The sequence below is a fragment of the Alosa pseudoharengus genome, unplaced genomic scaffold (genome assembly GCF_046254945.1).
Source record: "Alosa pseudoharengus isolate Yale_2024_CS ecotype anadromous, Long Island Sound unplaced genomic scaffold, YU_APseudo_1.1 YU_APseudo_1.1_scf_5, whole genome shotgun sequence".
Taxonomy (NCBI): domain Eukaryota; kingdom Metazoa; phylum Chordata; class Actinopteri; order Clupeiformes; family Clupeidae; genus Alosa; species Alosa pseudoharengus.
The window spans coordinates 17782915-17807512 of NW_027468837.1; the positions used below are offsets into that span (position 1 = coordinate 17782915).

Here is a 24598-nt window from a genome sequence, read left to right on the forward strand (position 1 = left end):
CTATTTGAATAATAGGTTTTTGAGATGTGTGTGAGCACTGTTGCAGTTTGCTAACTTCAAACTTGACACTAAATGCATCCAGTGTGATAAATGAATACAAATGATTTCTTCCCATCCTTGAAATCTCCCTGCAGCCATACAATATCACACAGATTTCACACCATAAATATACAGAGCAATGCTATTTTGCACTAGGCCTCCCAAAACAAGGCACAATGCCTCCCAAAACTCATAATGCACCGATATGCACTGCAGCTAATCGTGTTATTATGCTGTTTAAAGAGACATCCTGACCAATCATGACTGAACTGTAGTTTGTAGTTTGTGCGTTTTGAACAGTTTTTTGGGGGGAGGGCAGTGAATGGCATCTAGTCCTTTAACAGCCCTAGTTTCCTCAGGGCTTCCCGCCGGTCCTCACCCATGCGAGGCAGCATCAGTACACTGTGGGGCACTGGCTGGCTCAACACAGGACGTTTGACCCCGGACTCTAGGGACTTCCACTGCGCTGAAGAGCCCCCATCCCTCTGCCCGCTGTCTTTGCAGTCTTTTCTCATGTCCAGTGTTGAGGAGCGGGGCTTGCAGTTGTGAAGGACGCTGTTGTCATTGTTGTTTGTCCACTCCGGTGGGTTGTTTTTGGAGTCCCTGTAACCGCTGTCTGAGACTGTGTGGCTGGACAGCGAGCTGCCCATGCCCGGTCCAGAGCGCTCCAGGGTGGCCGCCTTGCCCGCAACAGGCTTCACCGACAGCTGCTGAGCGCCGGACGTGGCGTCACTCAGGGAGCGGTGGTGGACCCCGCCGCTCGTCCAGTGCGTCTGCCTAGTTTTGAGCGCCGCCGTGGTAGGTACGGGAGGTGGTTTGCAGAAGGGTGGCTCCGGGACTGAACAAGGGTCAGGAGGGGGATGAGGAGGAGGAGGAGGTGGACACGCAGGTGGGCGCACCCATTTAGACTGATGCGGCGTTGTGGATGCCTCTTGATCCTTCAAGAGGCCCAGTTTATACAATGCCTCCATCCTGACCTTCTTAGGATCCATAACAGTCTTGTCCGTCTGCGGACTCGTGGGAATATTCGAGGGGATCTTTTTCGGTTTCGGTGCCACAGTGGGAGGGCTGGGCTTTCTGACGCCATACTGGTCACTCTGGGCATGTGGACTCCCGTCGTCAAGGAGAATCTGTTTAATTGGCTTAGAGGGCTGCTTAGCCTGGCTCTGTGTGGTGTGGGAGGCCTCCTGGGCTTTCTTCATGGAGGCGGCCTTGCGGAGCTGCACCAGGCCTTCGTATGACAGCGGGCCCCGTGGGGAAGCACACTCCGCCAGCCTCTGCTCCCCTGGGGCTGGGTGGTCAGTGGCTCTCGCTGGGCTGCTGGTCTCTTTCAGCGGAGGAGGGATCACCACTACGTTCACCTCAGATGGGATGGTGGGGTGAGCCGGCGGTGCTTTACTGGTCACAGCTGGCATAGGTTTTTTGGGAGAGCTTCCTCCCTTTGGTGTGAAACCCCTCCTTGGTTTGGAAAGGACATTGGTGGACCCATTGGCCAGGACCAGAGGTGTGGGAACCAGATAATTCAGGATCTGGTTGTGATCTTTGCTGATTCTGTTCACAGGCTCTGCCTTGTGACAAATGGACACTTCTGAAACGCAAAAAAAAGCTTTTGTCATGTACAAGACAAACAACTCCCTGTCAACTTCATCATAAAAGGCACTTTGCCAAATGACATATTCCTGACCTATTAACTCGTTATAACATGAAAATTAAGAACATATTTATTTCAATAAATGAGCGGCAGTGACCAACACACCATTTTTTATTTTGCTGTGGCTCATGGAGGCAGAGAGGTTCGCCATTCTAGTGACCAGATTCTCTGGTGCCGGAACAGTGTCTGGCTCGTCATTGGACAGTCCGCTGTCCTCCTCCGTCTCAAGGGCTTCGATGGTCTCCTCCAGGAACATGAGGCAGGCTCTCTCCTCTGCAGAGAGGTGCTCCAGGCTGTCATCGCTCTGGAAACGCCCGGGAATATCAGAAATAGTGCTACCACAGCATAGGAATGTTGCATTTGTTTTTTTTTTGTATTGCTTTATTGATTGGCACTGCCAGACACAGCCAAAGTCGACAGTTACAGCAGTGCTGAAGCTTAGATATCACAGATAGATTCAGCAGGAGTATATCAGCTACTGTATATTTTGCTTTGAATAAATAGAACTTTCCATGTTTATACACTTATACTTGCACTATAGTTCTAAATGGTTGTGTGTCAAACAATGAGGTCACTTACAAATCCAGAGTTGAAGCTGACAACACTGTCACAGCTGCCCACGCTGTCCATCTCTCTCATTGTGTCTAACACTACTCCACCCAGCCAGGTGTCACTTCTCGGCATCTTGCGAAAATGGGTTTGTTGGTAGCAAAAAAGCTTTGGTCATAAAGAGCCAGACTCATGCCTGGAGCTGTAACAAAAGAAATCAGTGGGTGTGAAATAGATATGGAACTCAATAGTTCAGTGTGACTGAGTTTGTCTGTCCCACATGGAGAATAGGCTATACAAAAATAAACAGGACCTTCATTTGCATCCTCTGTTTTAATAATTCTTCCAGTTAACCCTGAACCAAGCTAACTGATCCATGTTATTTATTCAAGCATGGTTGCCCTTCCTTCCTTCCCAAGGTACACACATAACATTGCAGACACTGATGAACAATGTGAGCATATAAAAAACATTCCTTGTGAAATTATCATTCTGTTTGTTCAATGACTAATGGCTATCCTCTTCATGTGCATCATCTTAACCAGCTCAAAATGGACAGTGCCCCATAACAGCTCAGTGCAAGACGCTGTGTGCAAGCTGAAAGAGATCACATAATATTGTGAACTAAAGCCAAGGAAGGTGGCCAGGTGACTGTGAGAGACAACAAAGAAAATAAATATACTGTGGCAGTCACAGCCCACAGAACAACGAGAAATGAACTATGACCACATACCTCTGCGATGGAGGGTACATTAGCAACAGTGGTCCTGTGGTACTCGAATGTGTCAGGTGTGGAGGAGTGAGATGTGTATCATAGCTATGTCTGCATCTCAGTTGGTTTTTAGCTGATTACTCCACTAACCACACGTGACTCAGATTACACCACACGCTACACTAAGCCACTTTAACAGGATCAGGTTTAGCATGAATGGAACGCAACATGAATAGCGCACTGTTTACAGCCATATAGGCTACTCAATCCTGCCATGCCTGCCTACCCATTACAGTTATTACTGAAACATAACATATCAGCCAAGAATCAACAACCACATATCAAATTCACAGAGTACATGATAGTAATTGATTCCCTATGGATTAAGGGTATTGATATGGTATGGGCCAACAGGATGAAGATTCGATGGAGGCCTAGCCCACAGGCCTGTCAGCATTACAGTCTAAGTTTGTGAAGATGCTGCAGTGGATTGTGAAATGGGCAATATATTTTATATTATGTGCAACCTGCTTTATTTACTCAATAGACTACTGACTGCTTTTTTTATACCTCAACACAGAGGGGCAACATATTGGTCAATACAACTTCTGTTATAGATGTGATTGCCTGCACCAACTTCTGTTCTCGATGTGATTGCCTGCTTCCTTCTTTCAACACCACTCAGAGCAATTTATGTAAAACAACACTTAGCTTGAAACGCGCCCTGAGGTTTGTATTTGAATATGACAAAGATTAAGATAACATTCACTGACGTTTTTACATTACGCAATCTGTATGAAACAGTCTTTCCGCTTAGGAGCCTGCTGAGTGTGTTACTCAGAGTAAACTGTACAGGTGTTGACAAGCTCTAGGGTTACTTTAGGTTAGGTTTTTCAGACCTTGTACCAAAGGGCTAACACATGGCTGAACATAAAAATGAAATGCTATGCATCCCATATCAATACAATGAATTTAAGTAAGTAAAAAAAAAAGAAAAAAGAAATGTCTCTTGAAAATAACCAAAGTACAGTGGTGCACCTGTTGTCGTTACTGCAGACTGTAGACCTCTCTGGCCTTACGTGCTGTAGATATAGCTGTGGCTATCTGAAGTTCAGAGTTTATTGAACCAGTGCAGCTAATGATTAGTCCCCACGACGTTTCACTAGACAGAAAATGAACGGAATCATCTCACAGAAGCTTCTGCCGACGTCTGATCGCATTGATTCCGGGCCAATTTAGTAAGGGACAATTTCAGTATTATGGCACTAGATTGCAGGTGCAAACTGTACCGCATGTAAAAGATAACCATAGTCATATAATTTGCATCCTTCTATGGCCTATTAGGGTACAGGACCAGAAACATTATCCATGCCTATGCCTATATTACAAATTGTTGGCTGAAACATAGTCTACAATTTATTTATAGGCGCAGATAAATGAGATAAGGCCTACCTTTTCTTTGATGCTCTTGATGAATTATATAGGCTGAGTCGTGGGCTATCCAAATTGCTGACCACTCCACTTCAGTTTGTGGTCGGTAGGCTACTTGTCAGAAACGGGTGTCTAGAGTCCTTGAGTCCAAGTAGTAAGGTTCCAACCAATCACCTCCCACCTACTGCCAGCAACCAATCATAGGCTAGTCCAGCGTTTCTCAAACTGTGGGTTGGGACCCACTACTGGGTCACGGAGACATGCCAGGTGGGGCGCGAACTGACGTGAAAAACAGGAGTTTTTTTTTTTTTTTTTTATCTGTAGCCTAGGCCCAGGTAGCACCCGATGCGCAATGGACGCACTGTGTTATTCATAGAAGCGCTCATGTCAAGGCAGCTTAGTCCCGACCTACATGAGATTTTGAACGTTCAAACATCAAAACCCGGCCCTTGAAAGCGCGTCTATTCTCCGCACTTCGGGAAGAGATGGTAGCAGACCAAAAGGCTGTACTGTTTCACAGCGAGGCAAGGTGGCTTTCCCGAGGTAAAGTGCTGTCGCGCGTGTTTGAGCTCCGAGTTGTCTCTTCTTGGAGGAAGAGCGCATGTTTGAATCTGCAAGCACGTTCACTAATGAACATTTCTTGACGAAGCTGGCCTATCTTAGCGATATATTTGATATCTTAGCGATACATTTGAGTTAAATGTCCAGTTACAAGGCAAAGACAAGCACCTACCTCACCTAGCAAATAAGATTACTGCATTCACCAAAAAAACTTGAGGTATGGGACAGGCGCCTCGATCGCGACAGTATTATGCCTTTGAGATTTCTGAGCGAAATCGCTGAAACGTCTGATTCGGGAGCCACTCTTGTGATCCCATGTGTTAAACAGTAGGCCTACATCACATCTCTGCAAAGTTTATTTCAAAAATATTTCCCAACCAGCATGCTCAGTATGACAGGATTATGGATCCATTTAATGCAGCATGTTGGTATTCCATTGATTATATTGTACAGTGCTGTAAAATGGCATATGCTTCCTAATATGTTGCTGGAAAACAGAAATATGTGTGTTATTATGTATTTATTTATTTATTATTATATCTGCAGCACCAGCTGATTTTAACTCTGTTGAAGAGGATATATTTAGAACTTGTCATTATTTCAATAAATTTAACAATTTTTAGCATAGTGACAATTTATGTTGTGTAAAACCCCTAGCTTATACCTTACATAGCTTAGGAAAGCTAACAGCTTTCTATTAGGATCTTTGTTAACTACCACAGTCATGAGTTGGGTCGCGATAGTCTGTCATTTTAAAAAAGTGGGTCCCCAGAAAAAAAGTTTGAGAAACACTGGGCTAGCCTACTGTCAGTAGAAAAACATTTCGTTATTCCCAGGTGTCTACGCTGTCCTGTCTAGCTGACAGAAAAATGCTACTATCATGTGGGGTAGACTATTATGAATGGGACGCGCAGAACGGCTAGAAAATAACCAAGTCAGATGTTTTCAGGTCATATTGCCGACTATAACTAAAGTTTAGGTAATAGGGATTTTGCATACACCTAATTGATCATTTACAACATTTTGGTCTGAAACTTTGATGTAGCCTACTACACGACTTTATAATGCATCGGTATGTTTAAATGTAAAACGTTGTTGTAGGCTACGGAACAAATTATATCAACAAACACATCCATGTAATAGACTGGCTACTCTAATCAAGGAATTAGTGGCAAAGGTTACTTAAAATAACATTTCGTCTAATCCAAGTGAATCAAGTGGTAATCCTATTTAAACGATTCATTACGGAGGTCATTATTTAGAGGTCAGTGTTTTTGATCGAGAGAAATTAAGTTACTAACCTAGCACATAGTTTACCATATGACCTAGGGAACGTTGTGTGAAGGTACTGTGCAACCACAGGAGAACGTTTAGGAACGTTAAACCTTAGGTAACGTTCCCTAACCGTTAGTTTTTGGTTTGGTTCGAACTACCCTTTAGGGAACCATACACTAACGTTCCCGAACGTTCCCTTAACGTGTTAGTGGGGCTATCTCTCGGTCATCATCAGAAATAGACCTTTACCTAAAGGTCGACTCTAAATGCACCATTACCGCTGTGTAGGCCTACCCATTTGGGACTCTGGACCTGATGAGGCCCTTTCGCACGCACTACTCGCACTTCGACAAAGGTCTTCAGTACCTGACTGCAAATGTATTCAGTGTGTACATCTACATTTGAGATTTCCAACAACAGCTTTAGTATACATTCTAAAGTATATCAGTTTAAAAATACACCACTCAAACCACCATCACTCTTTATTATCCCCTGATTTAAAATCAGAACCAAAAACAATCACTTCATCCAAGTTTGCAAAAGGTCCTGCATGACATCTTTTGGTAATCTGAAAGAAAATGCTTAAAAAATGTCACAATACACTGAAATCAAGCCATCACCAATCACAGGTTCCTGTTGCATCATAGCCAAGCCCAAACATTTACCAAAAAAAAAAAAAAAATCAATAAAATGATCATTTAAATTGTAGCACCATTGCCATCCTCGGTAGTCTGCATCAGAGGAAATGGTAAATTCATTAATTCCTTGTCAAGTAAACATAAAAAAAACAAACAACAACAAAATCAAGAAGTCCTTTCATACAAAACAAATGATGCCACTTAAAGCTAGTAATTGTCCATCGTCTAACTAAGATACTCAGTTTGATCTTCAGTGACTACTTTTTTTTGTTTGTTTTATTTTTTCAAGTAACAGCAATTAGTGTACCAACAGATACTGAGAACTTGTGTAGAGCTTCCAACCTGGGTGTCAAGTAGGCTCTTAAGAGTCCAATACTTGACAAAAAATGTCACTCACTCATAATTCACTCTCTCGCTCTCTCTCACTCGCACGCGCGCACACACACACACACACACACACACACACACACACACACACACACACACACACACACACACACACACACACACACAGACAACCACAAGGGTTTTGCAGTAGTGCCACAGCAGTGTAGTGAGATGCTTTGATAAAGGCATTCTGTGTGAGAATGAAAGTTACGTGTGTTTTGTTTGTTTTGGTTTCAAGAGAAACCTCTCTCTTGTCGGCCTACGTGCTCAAACCCATAAGATGGTCCACCATTATGCATTTGTGTTTGTGTCTCTGTGTTAGCTTACAATACTGAGCTGATTTCTGAGAACTACAGGAACACTGAAACAGCAGTCTTTCACCTCAGGAGAGGAAGGACGATCGGTTTTTAATACTGACGTGGTGGGACCAGACAGTGCGACTGAGGGAGCGTCTCTTGGCTGTGCTGGGCAATGTGAGGTAGACGACAGCACACACTGGGGTGGGTAGCCGTGAGGTGCGGCAGGGTCAGGAGGAGGGTGAGGGCTCTGAGGCAAGTGTTCTTTAGTGGGGGAGGTTATGTGAGGTGGGCAGGAAGGGGTAACGTTATTGGTGGTCATGAAGGTGAAGGGAGTGGGGGGGGAGGGGGAGAAAGCAGGGCTTGGTGGTAAGATCAGCAGACCATCCCTTTGTTTCCTCTGCTTCTATGCTCACACTTCCCCAAAGTTGGTGTGGCCGGTCTCCTTGGCGTGCTGCCGCGCCTCCTTCTGTCCCACCAGGCCCGTCTGGCACACCATGCAGCGCAGCGCGAAGCGGTTTACGTCCGTGAACTGGCGCTTGCGCCGTGCCTCGTCCGCCAGCTCCAGGGCCTGCGCCAGTGTCACGTCGTCCGTCGTGGAGAACACCGTCTGGGGCGGCGTGTCCGAGCCCGCCGCCACCTTCTGCAACGGGTCGTAGTGGATGCCGTCGTAGATGAGCATCACGCGCTTCTGGTAACCGGCGTCCTCGCCGAACCGGTCCACGCGCACCGTCTGCGTGTCCACCACGCAGATCTCGCACTGGTAGAATTTGGAGAGGATGGACACCTCGATGGCGCCGCCCCAGGTGTCTTCGCGCCGGATCCAGGCGCAGTATTCGTCGTTGGTCTTGCCCAGCACGGCCTCCGAGTAGGCAGTGGGATCGCTGGCCACGATCTGGGCAATGAGGCCGCGCATCTCGGGGGCGCACGTCGGCTCATACACGCCGCCCTCCACCACGTAGTGCACACTGGTGAACAAGCAGGAGTTGTCGGCCGGCACCACCCGCCGCTCTAGAGTTGGCCCGGTGTTGTCCAGGGAGGGCCCCTTGGGCACATTGGTGGGCGCCGCAGGCGTAGGTGTCGTCTGGGGCTTGGGCTTGTTCTTCTCCTCCTCCACAATGAGCGTGTCTCCTGGTGACCACAGAAAAGAAACATTGCCATAAGACACGTGTCACTTTGTGACACGGGTCTCTTTTCACGGTACTAATGCACAGTTAATTTGGTCAACAACAGTTGTTTTAAATGTGCTCTGTAAATAATATTACTTTCCTCCTGATAGTAACAGTTGTCAACCTAATTGGCTTAAACATAAAATACCAGATGCAGTGTTTCCCACAGAATTAAATTCTATTTGTGGTGGTAGGTGATGGGTGTGTTCACAGTTTTGAACAAATGTGCACAAAGGTGGTTATGATTCTAACTGGATTTAATCACGATTTAGCCAGTCGTATTCTATGCCAGCAATAATCCTTGCAGGATTTTTAATGTTTTCTTTAAACGTTCATGCAGGTTCATTGAGGGACAGAGACACAAGGAGAGGCTGTGCAAAGGCGCACATAGCTCTACAATGACAGGATTTCATCCCATTTAAGTAGAACAACATAGAAAATCATTGTGTGGTGGTCAGTGTTGATATTATGGTGGGCCGCCACAAATAAGCCACAATGTATGGGAAACACTGGCGTGTCAAATAATCCAAAGAAACAACCTCTAGAATAGAGGACTTGCACCTGATTTGATGGGGTAGTCGTTGAGGGTGGCGTCTCCATCGCGAAAGTCAAGGCTAGAGGGAGGATAGCCCACCATGATTTTCTGGACTTCACACGGGATCCCGGTAAGCTCCTCTACCTTGTGTTTCAGCTCCTGAACACAGGATTGGTGTGTGAGGCCCTGCATTAGATGGGTCCCATTTTTGGCCTTGCAACGCAGACGCAGCATCCTGGGCTCCTATGAATCTGCACGGAATGAAAATGGACCACAATAAAGAGAGGCACATACAACTCAGATGACTATTTGATGTGTGTGCATTGGAACAAACAAATGAAATAACCCCATTACAACCACACTGACAAGTGGAAGCCTAGTGGTGATGCACCTTTTATGAATGTTAAAACGAAACTGACAGATTAAATTATTTCTTAACAGTAACAGGATTTTGCCTCTGGGTTTAAAGGCAGAATTTAACTTGAGCAGATCACACAGGATGAGGTAATGGGCTCACAGCAACTGGCCACCAAATGCACCTAGAAATGTTTAGTTTTTTTTTAAACAAACGTTACGTTTTTGGGCAGGTGAAGTGTTATAGCAAGTTCTTCGTCTATAACGTTTATTGGAGGACAAAACTAGGCCTAATCTTGACTCTACAACACAGACAGAACAAAACATAGGGTGGCTAGCCAACTAACGTTAGCTCTCTTACTGGCTAAAAATGCTATCTAAAGTTTAGCAAGATGGGGAAGTTCAATATGTTTACGATCCAAATGCTATTGACATGTAAGTCAATACGCTCGTACTACTAACTAGCCGTAGTTTATTTTCCCCTTTTCCTATTATTCACAAGACTGTGTTGAATGTCTATTGACAACGCGCCACCCAAGCCCATGGTCTAAAACACAAAAGAAAAGCTTGGCTTGCATTGCTTCGAAAAGCTAAATACTGCTAACATTTGCTATCGGGTGCTCAGCCTTTCCAATACGAATTGTAATTCAAATCCGCTACTTGGTAAACTAAGAATGTTGCTAAAGTAAGGGGCTGTATTTAAAGTAAGCACAGCCCATTTGTTATCAAATACATGACTCGTTGGCTTAGCTAACTGGCTGTCCATCTCGTCCATAGCAGGCTAGCGTTAGCTTGTTGAATTATGGCTAACTAGCCAACCAGCTATTTGCCATCTAGATTAACTCTGCTTGTAAGAAGTTGTAACGTAGCGTTTACACGGAATCAGCATCATAAAATGGTGCCAATGTCACTCCAAGTGATTACAGAAAACAGCGAACAATCATTTCAGCCCACAGCGTAGAAAGTTCGTTTCCTCTTACCACTCTTCTCCTCTCAAAACAACACTACACCACACTGACAACTCACATGCGTATTTCGTCATCAAAGAACACAATATGACGTAAATAACACCATCCCTTTCGTGCAGAAAGAGAAAACATGGTGTTAAATTAAAATCTTAAATGTAGCCTATCAGTAATATTAATTACACTATAACAACACATTCAATAATCACAGCTGATGGTATATTTTAAGCATTTTAATATACCGATTATATTTGTATTATTACAGCCATAAATGTGATTCTACCGACAACAGCTTAACTAAACGGGAGACAGCACAAAATATATGTAGAGAAAACATGACAAATCTGGATATTACAGTAGATTATGAGCTTTTGCGTTTCAGCATCACAGAAAGACATATGTTATTGACCTGACAAACTGATAACTCGACTCCAACATTCAATAGTAGGCCTAACACAGCAACAGTTCCAGAACAAGTCTGACTTGTTGTAACCCAATGAACTAGACAGACTTGTTGAAACCGTCATGGCACCTTACTGGACACAATTCAGCAGAGGTGCTCTCAAAAACTTCAGTGTATATTAGTCAAATAGAAGCATTGTCACAAGGTGGATACAGTACTTTCAGTTTCTCCAGAGGCACAGCATGTACAACAAAAGCACATAAGTTCTCTCAAAAGTCCCTACAGTAATTCAAATGCAGTTCAAAACCAAGACAGTGTTTTACTGAACAAACAGTCTGTCCACCACAAATCTCACATTTACAGCAGCATTGTACAGTGTCCAATGGAGCAACAGTAGGCCCCAGATCATATTTCCTTTTTTGTAGCAAAATTCGACATGAATACTTCACACATGAAACAAATGTATGCAAACATATGTACATCCTTCAGTATGGTTGCCACCCCTAAAAAGGCATATTTTATAAATATCATATACATATCTAATATAGCTTTTGCTGGTAGGCTCTAATATCAAAGCGCTCACTTGTATTACAAAAACAAGTCACTCAGAATCTTGCCAAATTGACATAAGAACATTCTTCAAAACTGAATTCCCAACTTATGTTATTTGATTTTATCTGATGCCGAATGGAGTTTTCTTTAAAATTGCAAAATGTTTTCCATCTGAAATCTGAAAATAAAATATGTTCATAACATGTGTGTTGGTCAATTTGATTAAGGCCTGTTTCAAAATGTATAATGACATAGGGTGAAACAACCCCAGCCAAATCTAATTCATGCAGTGTATTAAATTTTCTGTCAAATCTACTGCAATGATATCCTCCTAGCAGACCACTGAGCTCAAGAGCACATAAAAAGTTATTTCTGACAAAGGAGCTGTGAAAGGCACAATAATATCCTTTTGTAGCAAACAGTAAGTGAAAATATATCTTGGTGAAGTTTTGGTGTGCACTAAATTGTGTACCTGCCTCTACCCCTGTTCTGAGAATGTAGGCATATAGTTAAAGTGTCATTTTATCACAAGGGGGCGCTACCATTCAACTAAAGGCATAATGGCCTGCGTTGCCTCCAGCGTTTTTGAAGTCAGTCTACTTACACATTTCATCAGCTATTCCTGTGCATGTCAAACTTTTGAAATAATCTGAACAGTTATTTTAAAAAACAAACCCTCCACAACCATTCAACAAATTAGCCAGATGTTCAGCCATGTAATTTGGATAGCATATTGACGATGTTGAAAGGGAACCCAACATGACAACAGTTTTTGGTCCCTTCATCACTTTATGAAGCCTTTCTTTACTATTATTTTCAGTGACCAAAATGTCACCTAATCTTCTAGAATCTTCTGAAAACTGCCTCGTCCATTTCTTTGAGGTACAAGTGTATGTAGAGTAAGCGTGCTCTGTCCCTAAATGGACTTAAACCTGTATTGCATTCCCACAATAAGACCTCCTCAAAAATATAATAAGCTAACTATTTGCAATAATAACTATAATAACTAATTGCAATGCAAACCTCTAGCTTTAGTACACAAATAAATATTCAAATCAAGTTGATGCATTCATATAGATCATTTTTGGTGTCTTTGCACTAAGATTTAAGCGTGTGAGACATTTCTGTATTGTCTTATCAGACATAACCATAGTCATCTATTCCAATTCTTCAATATATTAAAAAAAATAATCTTACAATCACATCGGACAGTTAAAGCTTGTAGTGTTCACATAGCACAGGCCTTAGTGTAAAAACACAGTCATTGCCACTGCCTGATCTAGTTTCACACAAAGCCCATAAACTGTGCACAAACTGAAGAGCTTCAGTCAGTTCATTAATGTCTAAGTCTAACAGCAGACACTTAAGACTGAACCTAGACCTGAATTCACAGAGAAAACAATGTTGTTGAGTTAGCACATTAGCAGCTACCCTTGGCTTTATCCAACATTTAGTTCTGTGACAACCGATGTTTCTTGTGAGTAGTCACAGGCTATAAGGCATTCAGCTGAAAACATTTGACTACTGAAAGCATTACATTTCGGCAAGGGGTCCAGGGCCCATGTAAAGGACACATGCATAGGACTGTTCAGCTGTCTACTTGTGGATATTTGACATGCTGGTTGGTTATAACAATATGCATATACTGTATATATGTAATGTCATACAGAGGGCCACAGAGAGAGGAGGAGGCAGGAGGAGCAGAAAGGAAACCCACAAGGAGTTGTCTGTTGGTTGTGGGTGAGGAGGTATCAGGGAGTCTTGAGTGGAGTGTGAGTCTTCTGTCAGGTCTATTCAGAAACGAACACAGTCACTAGCTTCTTCTGGGGAGTCAGAGTCATTTCCTTCACACAGGGGTTCCTTGGGAAAGAAAGACGGAAATTATTACCTCTTTGGGTATAGGCAAACTAGCCAAAAATCCAAGAGCAGAGGTTATTCTGTAACTAATATTCGGAGATTCAAACACCGGAATGCAATAGCGTACATACATTTCATTTTCTTTATGTAACTGTTATAAAAACATCAACATAATCTACAAATAATCGTGTACAAACAAGGAGAAGAATGTAGCATTATATGCTGTGCTGTTATGATTAGAATCCTGGTACATACGCTGAAAGGCTATCATCGCTAACTGTTCAATTACAAATGTTTTTGGCTTTTTTTCTGTTACAACACAAATCCTTTCATGGCAGATGGCAAAATCCAACAACACAATACAAAAGATTCAATCAGACATCACCAGTACCCATTGCGAATCAACAAAGAAACATTGAACAATACAGCAAACAATCTCAATAAAGACTGGTGAGTTTGATTGAATTCACTAATGCGGATGGTGTACTAGTAGTACACTCATAGTAAAGTAAAACAAGCAGCCAAAAGCCATAGCTCCATAAAAATATTTCCATTGCAATCTATAGCATGGAAATAACCGTGTCAGTGGCAGTGGCAGTGCATGAATGCAAAACTTGACTTTTTCAAACACATTTCAAACACATCAAAACAAAACAAATTAAATTGTTGTGCTGCTTGCATAGTTGTAAGCATACACCTCAGATGCAACCCACAGCAGTTTGATGAAAAGAGTTTACGAGTTACATTTATATTTGATGGGCGACCTACAGAATAACTGGCTAGGACAACAAGTTAATCCTCAACTACCAGATCGTAGTGTGATCTACAGGCAATAAAAAAGGTCAAAAATGCAAAACAAACTGTGAAGTTAGAGAACCATTTGTGTGAAACTATCCCTCAGTGAAGGGGTGAATCCACACAACAGGCTAAAAAAAAAGGGAGGTAAAAAAGTCAGAGAAGCACAGCGGAAGTCTCCAAAAATACTCACAGACAGCTGTTTCCTAACCGGGGCTGTGAAGATGAAAGGAGAGGGGGACACAGAGAGGAAGAGAGGAGAGATAGAAATGGAAACAGGAGCTGAAGCACAGTACTGACGAGGCCAAGCAAACAGGCTCTACTATGCAAGGTAAGCCTGTGGTAATAGTATGTGTCATTTTAATGTGTGAATAAGCCACGTTAAGTTAGCTGTAGTGTTGTAGTTTTTTAGCTAAGATAATCATTATAATTATCATTAAGTGGTAGATAAATATGAGTTCAAGCAGACAACAGATCCTTCAAATGATCTTAAAGAGGACTACAGTTTGTTTGTGTTATAGTACATGAAACTAAAAGTGCCAACTGTTTGGATCTGTGTTCCCAGCTTGACCTTGAGGGAGACTTCACACATTCTCTAACCATTATATTTGTAAATAACATCAGCATAGTCTAAATGTGATGGATTGATTGATTGATGCCTACAACTCAGGAGCCCCAAAAAAATAAGAGGGAAAAAAAAGCACCGCATCCAGTACACATCACGATAATGAACAGGCCGAGCAAAAACAGAGGACATGCAGACAGTGCAACCCAGATATTGAGATACAGCAGGGCAAGCAATTAGGATGAGAGGAAGTCCAGGGGAAAACAAAACAAAGCCAATGGAGAGTATTTCAAGGCATGCCAATCACGGACACGGTTAACTCCACTTTACGAGGCACAGGGAGAGTTAAGTGGAACCTGTGGGAAAGGATTGGTTTGTTTTTGCGAGGGAAGCACGAGCACAGGAGTTAGAAGTTATCAGGTTTTCAACAAAGGCCGAGGTAGGCAGCAAGGACTTTGTGGAGAGAGAGAGAGCGAGAGTGCCGCCCAAGGAGTCAAACACTAACTTGGCTTTGTTGGTGCATCAGCTCCCCCTCTGGCGTCCCGGGGAACTGCAGGGCAGAGGGGGAGGGGGCGAGGGGCAGCCAGGGCCGGTTGCCGGCGCTGTAGAGCCGGGGGCGTTTAATCTGGTCGTGACTGGAAAGAGGGGTGAAACTATTCCGTCGGAGCAGGACGGGTGCGGGCTCTCTTCGCACTTTACCCTGGTTGAAGATGGGAGAGACCACCAGGAGGGTTAAGCAGGAAGAATCACAGCCCTCTCAACCAGCTCCCCCCCCTCCCCTCACCCTCCCTCCCTCCCTCCCTCCCTCTCAAAGCAAATCAAAACTAAAACCTCACACACTGATCTCCCTGAGTAAATGATTCATCACTCCCAGAATCCTAACTCGCTGATAACACATTCACAGACCCAGTGGGAGACCAAACAGAATTTCAAAACTGAACCACTGCCAGTCAGATACATCAGTAAACAGCACTCCACACAACAATCCACTCTACATGATGACGGTCGACCATGAAATGACTGAATGTTGAGGATCTTGACCACAGGAAATAATTTGACTAAAAGGGGATTTATAGGGGAAGAGGTAAGAGATCTAGTATCTGAGGGCTTGCTTCATGAGGAGAAAAGTACTGAACCACATGTTGGTTACTGGATACAGAAAGAAGGACAGTTGAAAATAAGGGACACATATCTAACTAGCACAGCTTTACCATGTATCCAAGTCCATTTAAGCCTGTGACTAAAATGGCATTTGTGATATGGAAGTGAAGATACATGCGCCTTTCAGGCCATTCTACGTAAGAGAAGATAAATAGCAACATGCTAAACAGTCATTTCTAACTACTACTCAGTGTCACTGCATGCTGTAGCTATGCAGTGGCTGTGTGTTCAGTAACCCTTGCGGTCATGCAATGCAGTAACTAACAGGTCAAGTGTGCTGAGAGAGGGAGTTGGCGGATTGAACATGTTGCAGTGGCAGGCATGACGTGTCAAGGTACTGGAGGGGACTTACGAGGGGTCGGTCGCGGTGGGTGCTCACGGCTTCCACATTCAGGTAAAACGTCTCCACTTTGCAACCTGGGTGATGGGAGTCATTAACATTCCACTCATATTGGAATAAAATGTGTTTTCGTTAATATCTAGCAGTAGGTCACACACAAAAGACAAAATATTGCAGTACATAATTCCTACTGCAATCCGGTAAGATTAACTTTTCAGTAGAATAAGGGGTGCCTGCATATTTAAAAAAAAATATAAGATACAGAATTGTATGAAATCATACCGATGAAAAACAAGTTAAAAGTAAAAACAAAAACTTTACAGATCTTACCATAAGCCACTGGTGTCAGTTTCAGAATTGTATGAAGAGGACATTTCAAGTAGGGTAGGTCATCTAAACACCAAACCAAAACAACATCTTCACATCTATCTATCACATGTTTTTAATGATTTCCCTTCAATAAAAACAATGTGTTGTGATCTATCCAGTGGTGGAATGTAACGAAGTACAAATACTTCGTTACTGTACTTAAGTAAATTTTCCACGTATTTGTACTTTACTTAAGTAGAATTTATAGTGCATACTTTTGACTTTTACTTCGTTACATTTTACAGCAATTATCTGTACTTTTACTCCGCTACATTTCTACAACACCATCGTTCCTTTTTACAATACATTTTATGATCAGATTGTTTTTCTCTCTGACAAACACGTTTGTTTTACCAGGGGGCGGGGTTGCTACCAAAGATTCTGGAGCTACGTGCCCAGCTTCTAAATCTTTTAAATATAAGCTTCTAGTCTAGACCAGGCAAAGCGTGAGCTTGTAGCCATCTGCATTCGGTAGGCTATATTCACCAGACCCATGGCTACACTGTACATGCAACTGTGTTCTGTGCCTTTCTCTGACTGTTATCTGCAGCGTTAGGGCCTCCTCTCCGATGAGATTGCTATCCGCGGATCAGCGAAGTTACAGGCTATGCCCATGCTTCTGCCACACATCTGATCATTTGCGGTACAAATGAATGGTAGACTATTATAGCATAGCGTAGCATTTTCCAGATTAGGAAATATTTCTTAATTGTGTGTGATCAAATAAAGAGGCATAGCCTACAATTGGGGGTAGAAATGTGAGCGCTCATTCAATGTCTACTGTATGTGCGTCTGCGCAAGTGAAACTGAACCTAATCATGAAGACACCTTCCTCAGCAACTTTTCTGTTCAATCAGCAGAATTGGCATTACGATCCACCCGACGTTTCCCTTGTCTACCCCGTTAAACTTCAGGCTCTCGTGTTTTGCTGAATTATATTTTACTCAGCAGATCACCCTAGTAGATGACCAGAATTACAGTCTCTAGAATTGTAGGTCAGAATGTAAACTGGGCCACAGATGGTAAGCACAATTGCATTAGCTTGAAACTATCTAGTCGAGTATAACCTAAAACTAGCTTAATTAAAATGCCACAGCCCATACTAATTTTTCTTTTAGAATATAGATATTAAGAGAATAAATCATTATGCAAATACTTTTACTTTTAATACTTAAAGTACATTTAAAAGCAGGTACTTTTTACTTTTACTTAAGTAGGGTTGTCATTGTGGTACTTTTACTTTTACTAAAGTAAATATTTCTCTGTGTATTTGTACTTTTACTTAAGTACTGAGATTCAGTACTTCCTCCACCACTGGATCTATCACAATACTTATGTAACACAGGTTTTTGAGCACATCCTGATCAATCCATGGATGTTAACAAAGTAAATGATATATAATGAATACATTTTATTTATCTAACCGGCATGGTGTAGAGCAGTGGTAACATCACAGACTGACAATCAATTTGATTCCGGAACTCACTGTTGCGAGTCTGTGTCGCTTTAGTGTCTGCTAAAAATCAGTCAACTTTAACTTTAACGTCAACATACTGCAGCTGTACCTCACCTGCACTTTTGTCCAGAAAGTAGGCCAGCAGACAGCGCATGACGGCCTGGTGGCAGATGACCAGCACATTCCCCTGGCGCTCCAGCTCCATGATCACTGGCTCCAGACGCTGCACCAGATCCTGGTAAGACTATGGCAAGAGTGGTGGGACACACAGAGTTTATAACAGTTGAAAGTTTTAAGTGTGGTGACTGAGAATAAGGAGAAGACTCTGTGTGCTTGCTGCGATCATACCTCTCCTCCGGGGTAACGGTAGTGATACTTGTCCTGATCTCTCAAGGCAAACTCTTCTGGGAATGTGTTCTGGATCATTTCATACGTCATCTCCTCACACACACCCTGCAGCGTACACATACAGTGAGTTAAGAGGGATTGAATTGAATATTTGCCCATTGAAAATGTATTATTATTCTGAATTCAGGACATTCTGGTCATTAAAACTGGGCTAAAGCAGCTACACTCATTCCTAACATTCCTGCACCTTAGCAAGACCCTGTTTACCAGCAACAAAAGGTTACGGAATTTCAGGTTCCAGGTTTAAGTTGAATTATCCTTTCACCGATCTGGATGGACTCATCTAAACGACCAGAAGTGAGTGAGTACTAACAGCGTCTATCTCATTGAGGATCTTCCACTGCTCATAGGGGACCCCCAGCTCCTCCGCAGTCTGAATGGTGCGCCTCAGCTGACTGGTCCACACCTTCAGGTCTGACAGCTTGTGCTCCTCAATGAAGTCACGCAGCGCATGGGAAAACTACAGCAAGACATGAAAAGAGTACCCCTAGCACCATTAGATATGGAATTGTGCTTATGTTTCTGTAATCAGGATGACAAATGAGACAAACACACTAAACCTATGAGGATTACAGAGTGGTATCAGCCATTCAGGAAACTGTTATGACACTGTTCACACGCATGAGCACAAGGGGTCAGTTAAAAAAAGTGAAGTAAACAAATAAAGCGTTCTTTGTGCACCTGCTTTCCTCGTGGGGAGAGTTCGGAGTCACCGCCGATGCGGCCCTGCATGTTGTGGTCACTCTCACCGTGTCGGCACAGGTAGATGGAGTGGGAGTGCACATGGATGTTCATGAGGTAGTACACAATCTTACTCTGGATGTAGTCCTGCACGCGGTTGACCAGGAACTGACGACCCACATTCATCACCTTGATGAACGATAAGTCTCTGCAGAGACAACGCAGGTGATGCAGCAGAAAAGGACCGTTATAACCACAAACAGAATAGCTACAGTGTGTATCACTGCCAAGTTAATCAACTTGTAAAAGTAGCTGAAACTCTCAGACTAACTGAAATTACAAAAATGGTAGTACCGGATAAGCTAAAAATACTGTTCATCCAAATATCTTACTTGTCACATTCATCAGGGTCCAGTGGCTGATATGTCACTTTGTAGCATTCGATCCGCTTCAGGAAGTCATCCATCACCCTGTCCCTGTTGCTTTCTGGGTAATCTGGACTTGAGACCTTCACTTCCTGTGCAGGAAAATGATTGCAGAAAACGGAAAGAATGTGTTGACAAAAGACTTAATACCGAAATGAAAAAGAAAGATAAACCATGTACCAGAATACATAATTCTAAAACCTACTCTAAAAAGGATTTTCGAATATCAGGACTCACCATAATATTGGCAGCAATGACTTCAGGATCGTCACACACAGACTCCACAAAGAAGACCTGGGCATGAAATGACACTTGTTACACTGTGACATTACATAAATCATAAATCCGAGATGCTGAAAGTATCTGCACTACACCTTATACGCATTCTCCTCGGCAAAGCTCAGGATGAGGTCTCGCCTCTCCCTCGTCGTGTTGGTTGCGTCAAACACCTGCACAAAAACACAGCCAGTGTCAAAAACACTGAAAACCTCCCTATGAATCCTCTCAGATACAACTCTGCTGTGTTGTGACTCATTTGCCATCTAAATCCTCTCATTAGCAAGATCACTATAGAGCATTGTAGAGAATGCTGAATACACTGATCAATACCGGGATTTAAATTAGACATGACCTCGTCTAGCACACACAGAGCAGAGAGAACTAAAACATTGACTTCTCCCTCTACAGAAGGAGAGGACAGCAATACAGAACCTATTAGAACCATCAGGGGGCACTAGTCACGAATCCCTGCTTGCAATGTGTGCTTCAAGGTTGGGTGACGAGACTAGAAGACAAAAGCTGGGGCCTTACAGCAATCTGTCCACCTTCCTCGTTCAAGTAGGCCTTCACATCTTGCAACGCCACCAACGCACACTGTCTGTGAGAAAGACAAACAATGCATTTAAATCCAATGAAATACAGCAATTGGTTGACTTTGAAGGTCAGAGTAAGTAAACTGCACTATTACACATTCAACTGCTCTATTCAACTCTGTTGGACCTACCTCAATAGTGAGCGGAGAGGATTGTACGGAAAAATTGTACGGCCTCCAGTGGCACGAGTTTATTAATGGGAGTAACAGGGTCAGCTTGAGTATTTAGGTCACTAACGGGCTTGGAATACTTTTTGACATTACACACACACCAGTGCTCTAAACTCTAAACTGTGATCTTCTGGAAGCTGTGAGACTATTCTTCTTCTGTGAGACTTCTATACTTCACCTATGTTGTAGGTGTCAATCAAAGGCTATTTAAAAAGGCATATTTCAACACCAACCAATTATTGGCTCTACTAGCCTGGAGCTATTCTGCTATCTGATGAAATCTGAGCTATCGCATCGCATTTTTAAAAGCAACAAATCTAATCATTAGGCTACAAAGTGGTATGGGATTATAATTAATTATTTTCCCAGCAAGGGGATTATTGTTCAGGTAGACCACTGTAACTGTAAGGACCACTGTCCTTATAAAATATTGGGGCAGATTTGGGCATAACAAAATGGGCATGATTCTATGTTATTAGCCAAGGTGCTAGGATCTCCTCAGCACACGGTGAGAGTATCACTCCATTCAGGGACGCGAAACCACTGTGTTTGTCTGCACAGACTCTACAGATGGCGTGAGTGTTAATATGCCAGGTGTTAGAGTATCGAGAAGACCAGCAGTTCTGGGACACATGGCATCAGCAAATCAGACATTAGCGGCATAGCAACCAGGAGAGGCCGAGCGGAAGTAAGCCTGCCTGTCAGCAGAGACGCCGACCATCTGAAACCTGACACCTGAAGTGCGCAGCCACCGCACTGCCCCATGAAAGAGCATTTCATACATACACGTTTTGTTCAGCACACAAAATCTGACCAGCATTCAGAGAGTATTGATTTTCCTACAGCTTGAGAACAGAAATAGCCTAGACCCAGTACATGTCCAAGTGTCTCTTCTCTGTTGAAGTTCTTTGAGGTCTTTGTCTGTTATCGGACTCGTTGTAATTTTCAGCTGTGAAAGATTTCCACCTAGCCTTGCCATGGTTCTGCGTGTGAAAAAGGCACTACATAGAGGCTGGGTCTACAGAGGCCATAGCTTTCAATAAATCCTATGAGGAACATTCTTTGTCTGGGTTAGAGGCGAACACCAGAAGAAACAAATTAAGCGTCAACAGCACTTGTAAGATGGATAACAGCCACAGTCTAATGTTTCAAAGTATGAATGTAAAGGTGGTGTGTAGCCCTATCTTTGGTTACTCCATTTGCATAATACTATTAATCATTCATCTGTAACACCCACAGATGTTGTTTGACAAAGCTGGCAAAACTTTGACTTTGAGTCTGTTAAAGACGGTGTTAAATGAGTAAACAAATGAGTTAAAATGTCCTGTTGCCCACTTCACGTGTGCAGTGTACCAAACACATGCAAGTGACCACAACAACAGCTACTAAAAAAAAAAAAGAGAGCCTTGGACAACCAGCGACTTGTTCAACCAGTTTCTGGAATGTTCCCTGAGTGTATGAAAAGGGTTTCTATACAGCAGAATGGTATACAACTTACTTCCTTATTTTCATGGCCTCCTCATTGTCATGCCTGAAAAAGTCGTAGGATTTATACGCTCTGACGGCCTCTCGACGGTACACGCCCAAATTAAACACTGCAAGGCGAACATAGTGATGTTAACAAGAGTACTGCAGATATCACTTGTGTAGCAAAAACATAGTCAGATAAAGAATATGCCTTTACAGATTACATAAATCCCCAAACAGCCAAAGAAACAAGAGCATTGACTTGTGTTCTCACTTTTATAAGTATATAAGTATAAGTATAAGTATAAGTATACTCTTTTGATCCCGTTAGGGAAATTTGGTCTCTGCATTTATCCCAATCCGTGAATTAGTGAAACATACACAGCACACAGTGTACACACAGTGAGGTGAAGCACACACTAGCATCAACAGCGACGCTCGGGGAGTAAGTGAGGGGTTAGGTGCCTTGCTCAAGGGCACTTCAGCCGTTGGTCGGGGTTCGAACCGGCAACCCTCCGGTTACAGGTCCGAAGTGCTAACCAGTAGGCCACGGCTGCCCCCACTTTTGTGTGACACAGAGCTACACTGACTGGAGCCATTGTCCTTGGGGAGGGGTGGAATCCTCCCAAGTTTAAAACTCTACGAGGTTGATTCATGTCATTATGTAATTTTAAGGTCAGTCATCGTTACTCTTGTCAGACGTGCCAGGTCATTACACATATTTTATAAGACATATTAATCGTTGCAGCCCTCTCGCTCACCCTTGGTTGGCACGCCGATCCAGTTCAGGTAGCGGGTCAGCTTCTTTGATATGTAGGTCTTGCCCCGGGCTGGTAGGCCAATCATAACTATGACTGTAGGGGAGTTGGTCATGTAGGATGCCCATGCTGGGAGAGAGGGGTGGAGGAACAAGGTCAATGAGTGAGTGAAAAAGAGAGAGAGAGAGAGAGAGAGAGAGAGAGAGAGAGAGAGAGAGAGAGAGAGAGAGAGAGAGAGAGAGAGAGATACATTCTAAACAGTCCTGATGAGTGTGGGAAAAGGGCTAAAAATATATTGCTAGCAGGAGACAAAACGCGCTGCAACATCAAACAGCATTATTAAAGGAGAGAGAGAGAGAGCTCAGCTGTTGGTTTCTCCAGGGAGAGGCAAGATCTGCCAAGTTGCCAACAACTAACATTATTAGCATATTAGGATATGAGTAGACAGATGTTTTGGTGCCTAAGCAGAACTATGCAGTCAATCAACTTTTTGATTTTTGATTATTTAGTTATGCAGTAGGGTAAGATAACATCAGGACAGTGTTAGCACAGCATGTACCTCTACTGCTGCAGGTGCTTAAGATATAACACTTCCGTATTGGATCATTCACACAAGCGAGACAAAAACAACAGCCCTGATGTAGCCTAAATAAAATCTCTGCTGGACTTTTCAATCATATTTGCAGGACAGGTGCACAATAATAATTTCAAGAGATGCAAAAACTTGGCAAGAGCAACTCTGCATTCAGCGCCTTTTTCTGTCTGTTGTCAAATCTGTTAGAAGCATTGCAAAAGCATTGAAAAGGCAGAGGCTGCACTCACATTTCTTATCCTTGCCTCGGGGCTCGGTTTTCCTGGTCTCAGCCCCACTGGCTGAACCCTTCTCTCGCTGAAGGCATGCAGACATGATGAACTTTCTGTTGTGAAGGGCTGAGCTGTAGGCTTTGGAAACGTCTTTGTCCTATGAAAACATAACTTCTGCCAGTACTGAAGGGGAAGAAAAAGCAACATAGGCAGAGCTGTTTTTGCAGGTGCTCAATTTCTCGCATGACATCACTTATCAGCTTCTGAGGATGATTAATGCTTAGTGTGGAGATGCCGCGTACACTGATCGTAAAGCCACTGAGGCAGGTGCAGTCAGAGCGAATCCGTGTACGTTATGTAATAAGAGACCAGCCATGATCGAAGTATATTAAAGCACCCTGTGTAGCAAAACCGCGCCAAATCTACTCTCAGTTTCGCAGACTTCAGAAATGGATACCGTCGGCTACGATAACAGCAGATGACTAGTACTCAGCATCACAGGGTACCTCTGTCTACGCCATTACGAAGGATAGGACGGCTACTATGTTTCAAATTTGACAAATGAAATGTTAAGCTCTTAGTTGAAGTGCTATATTTCACTACTTGAAGACACACCGTGTTATGTTTGATCAGACATAGTGTTTTTGCCAATTATAATAGTTTAGCCCTCTAACTATTGATAGTAGCCGCTAGCCATTGCAGTAGGTACCACGAATAAGGAAATTCACTCTTTTCTTACCGTCTGCGGGATTTTTTCCAGTGCCACAAGCAGGGAGTTTTATCTGCCTGTTCAGCGCAGCAGCCAGGTGACTGCTGTAGCCCCTACAGCCCGGTGCCTACATACACCACCGACGTACTTTGATGACCTTCCAAGTCATAAACGCCAAATGTTTTGGAGGTGTATACTGACGTCATAATTTCCTTACCGTATGTCCGGTAGTACAGGGGGACTA

The 24598-nt window shown here is 43.2% G+C and overlaps 3 protein-coding genes across 5 annotated transcripts; all 3 read right to left on the reverse strand.

Moving 5' to 3' along the window:
* Window positions 1-343: 343 nt before the first annotated feature.
* On the reverse strand, window positions 344-4484 carry LOC143104085 (specifically androgen-regulated gene protein). The gene is made up of 4 exons (XM_076268021.1): window positions 4404-4484; window positions 2270-2441; window positions 1796-1994; window positions 344-1627 (listed from the first exon to the last, which is right to left on the reverse strand). The coding sequence occupies exons 2-4, from the start codon at window positions 2372-2374 to the stop codon at window positions 369-371; spliced, it is 1563 nt and encodes a 520-aa protein (XP_076124136.1). The 5' UTR covers window positions 2375-2441; window positions 4404-4484; the 3' UTR covers window positions 344-368.
* A 2204-nt stretch (window positions 4485-6688) lies between these two features.
* yod1 (YOD1 deubiquitinase) lies at window positions 6689-10630 on the reverse strand. Its single transcript, XM_076268288.1, has 3 exons — window positions 10578-10630; window positions 9270-9494; window positions 6689-8670 (listed from the first exon to the last, which is right to left on the reverse strand). The coding sequence occupies exons 2-3, from the start codon at window positions 9475-9477 to the stop codon at window positions 7952-7954; spliced, it is 927 nt and encodes a 308-aa protein (XP_076124403.1). The 5' UTR covers window positions 9478-9494; window positions 10578-10630; the 3' UTR covers window positions 6689-7951.
* A 150-nt stretch (window positions 10631-10780) lies between these two features.
* On the reverse strand, window positions 10781-24536 carry pfkfb2b (6-phosphofructo-2-kinase/fructose-2,6-biphosphatase 2b). Of its 3 annotated transcripts, none has more exons than XM_076268950.1 (17): window positions 24385-24536; window positions 23664-23802; window positions 22845-22970; window positions 22115-22211; window positions 20385-20451; window positions 19949-20023; window positions 19812-19868; window positions 19542-19666; window positions 19150-19357; window positions 18782-18928; window positions 18409-18513; window positions 18175-18304; window positions 16566-16628; window positions 16248-16312; window positions 15240-15434; window positions 14363-14385; window positions 10781-13377 (listed from the first exon to the last, which is right to left on the reverse strand). In XM_076268950.1, exons 2-17 carry the CDS (start codon window positions 23746-23748, stop codon window positions 13308-13310), a joined length of 1638 nt encoding a protein of 545 aa, XP_076125065.1. In that variant the 5' UTR covers window positions 23749-23802; window positions 24385-24536; the 3' UTR covers window positions 10781-13307. The 3 variants fall into 3 exon arrangements, with proteins under 3 accessions (XP_076125065.1, XP_076125064.1, XP_076125066.1); XM_076268949.1 differs by having other exon boundaries at window positions 23664-23828; XM_076268951.1 differs by lacking the exon at window positions 14363-14385 and having other exon boundaries at window positions 23664-23828; window positions 24385-24535.
* Window positions 24537-24598: the final 62 nt, after the last annotated feature.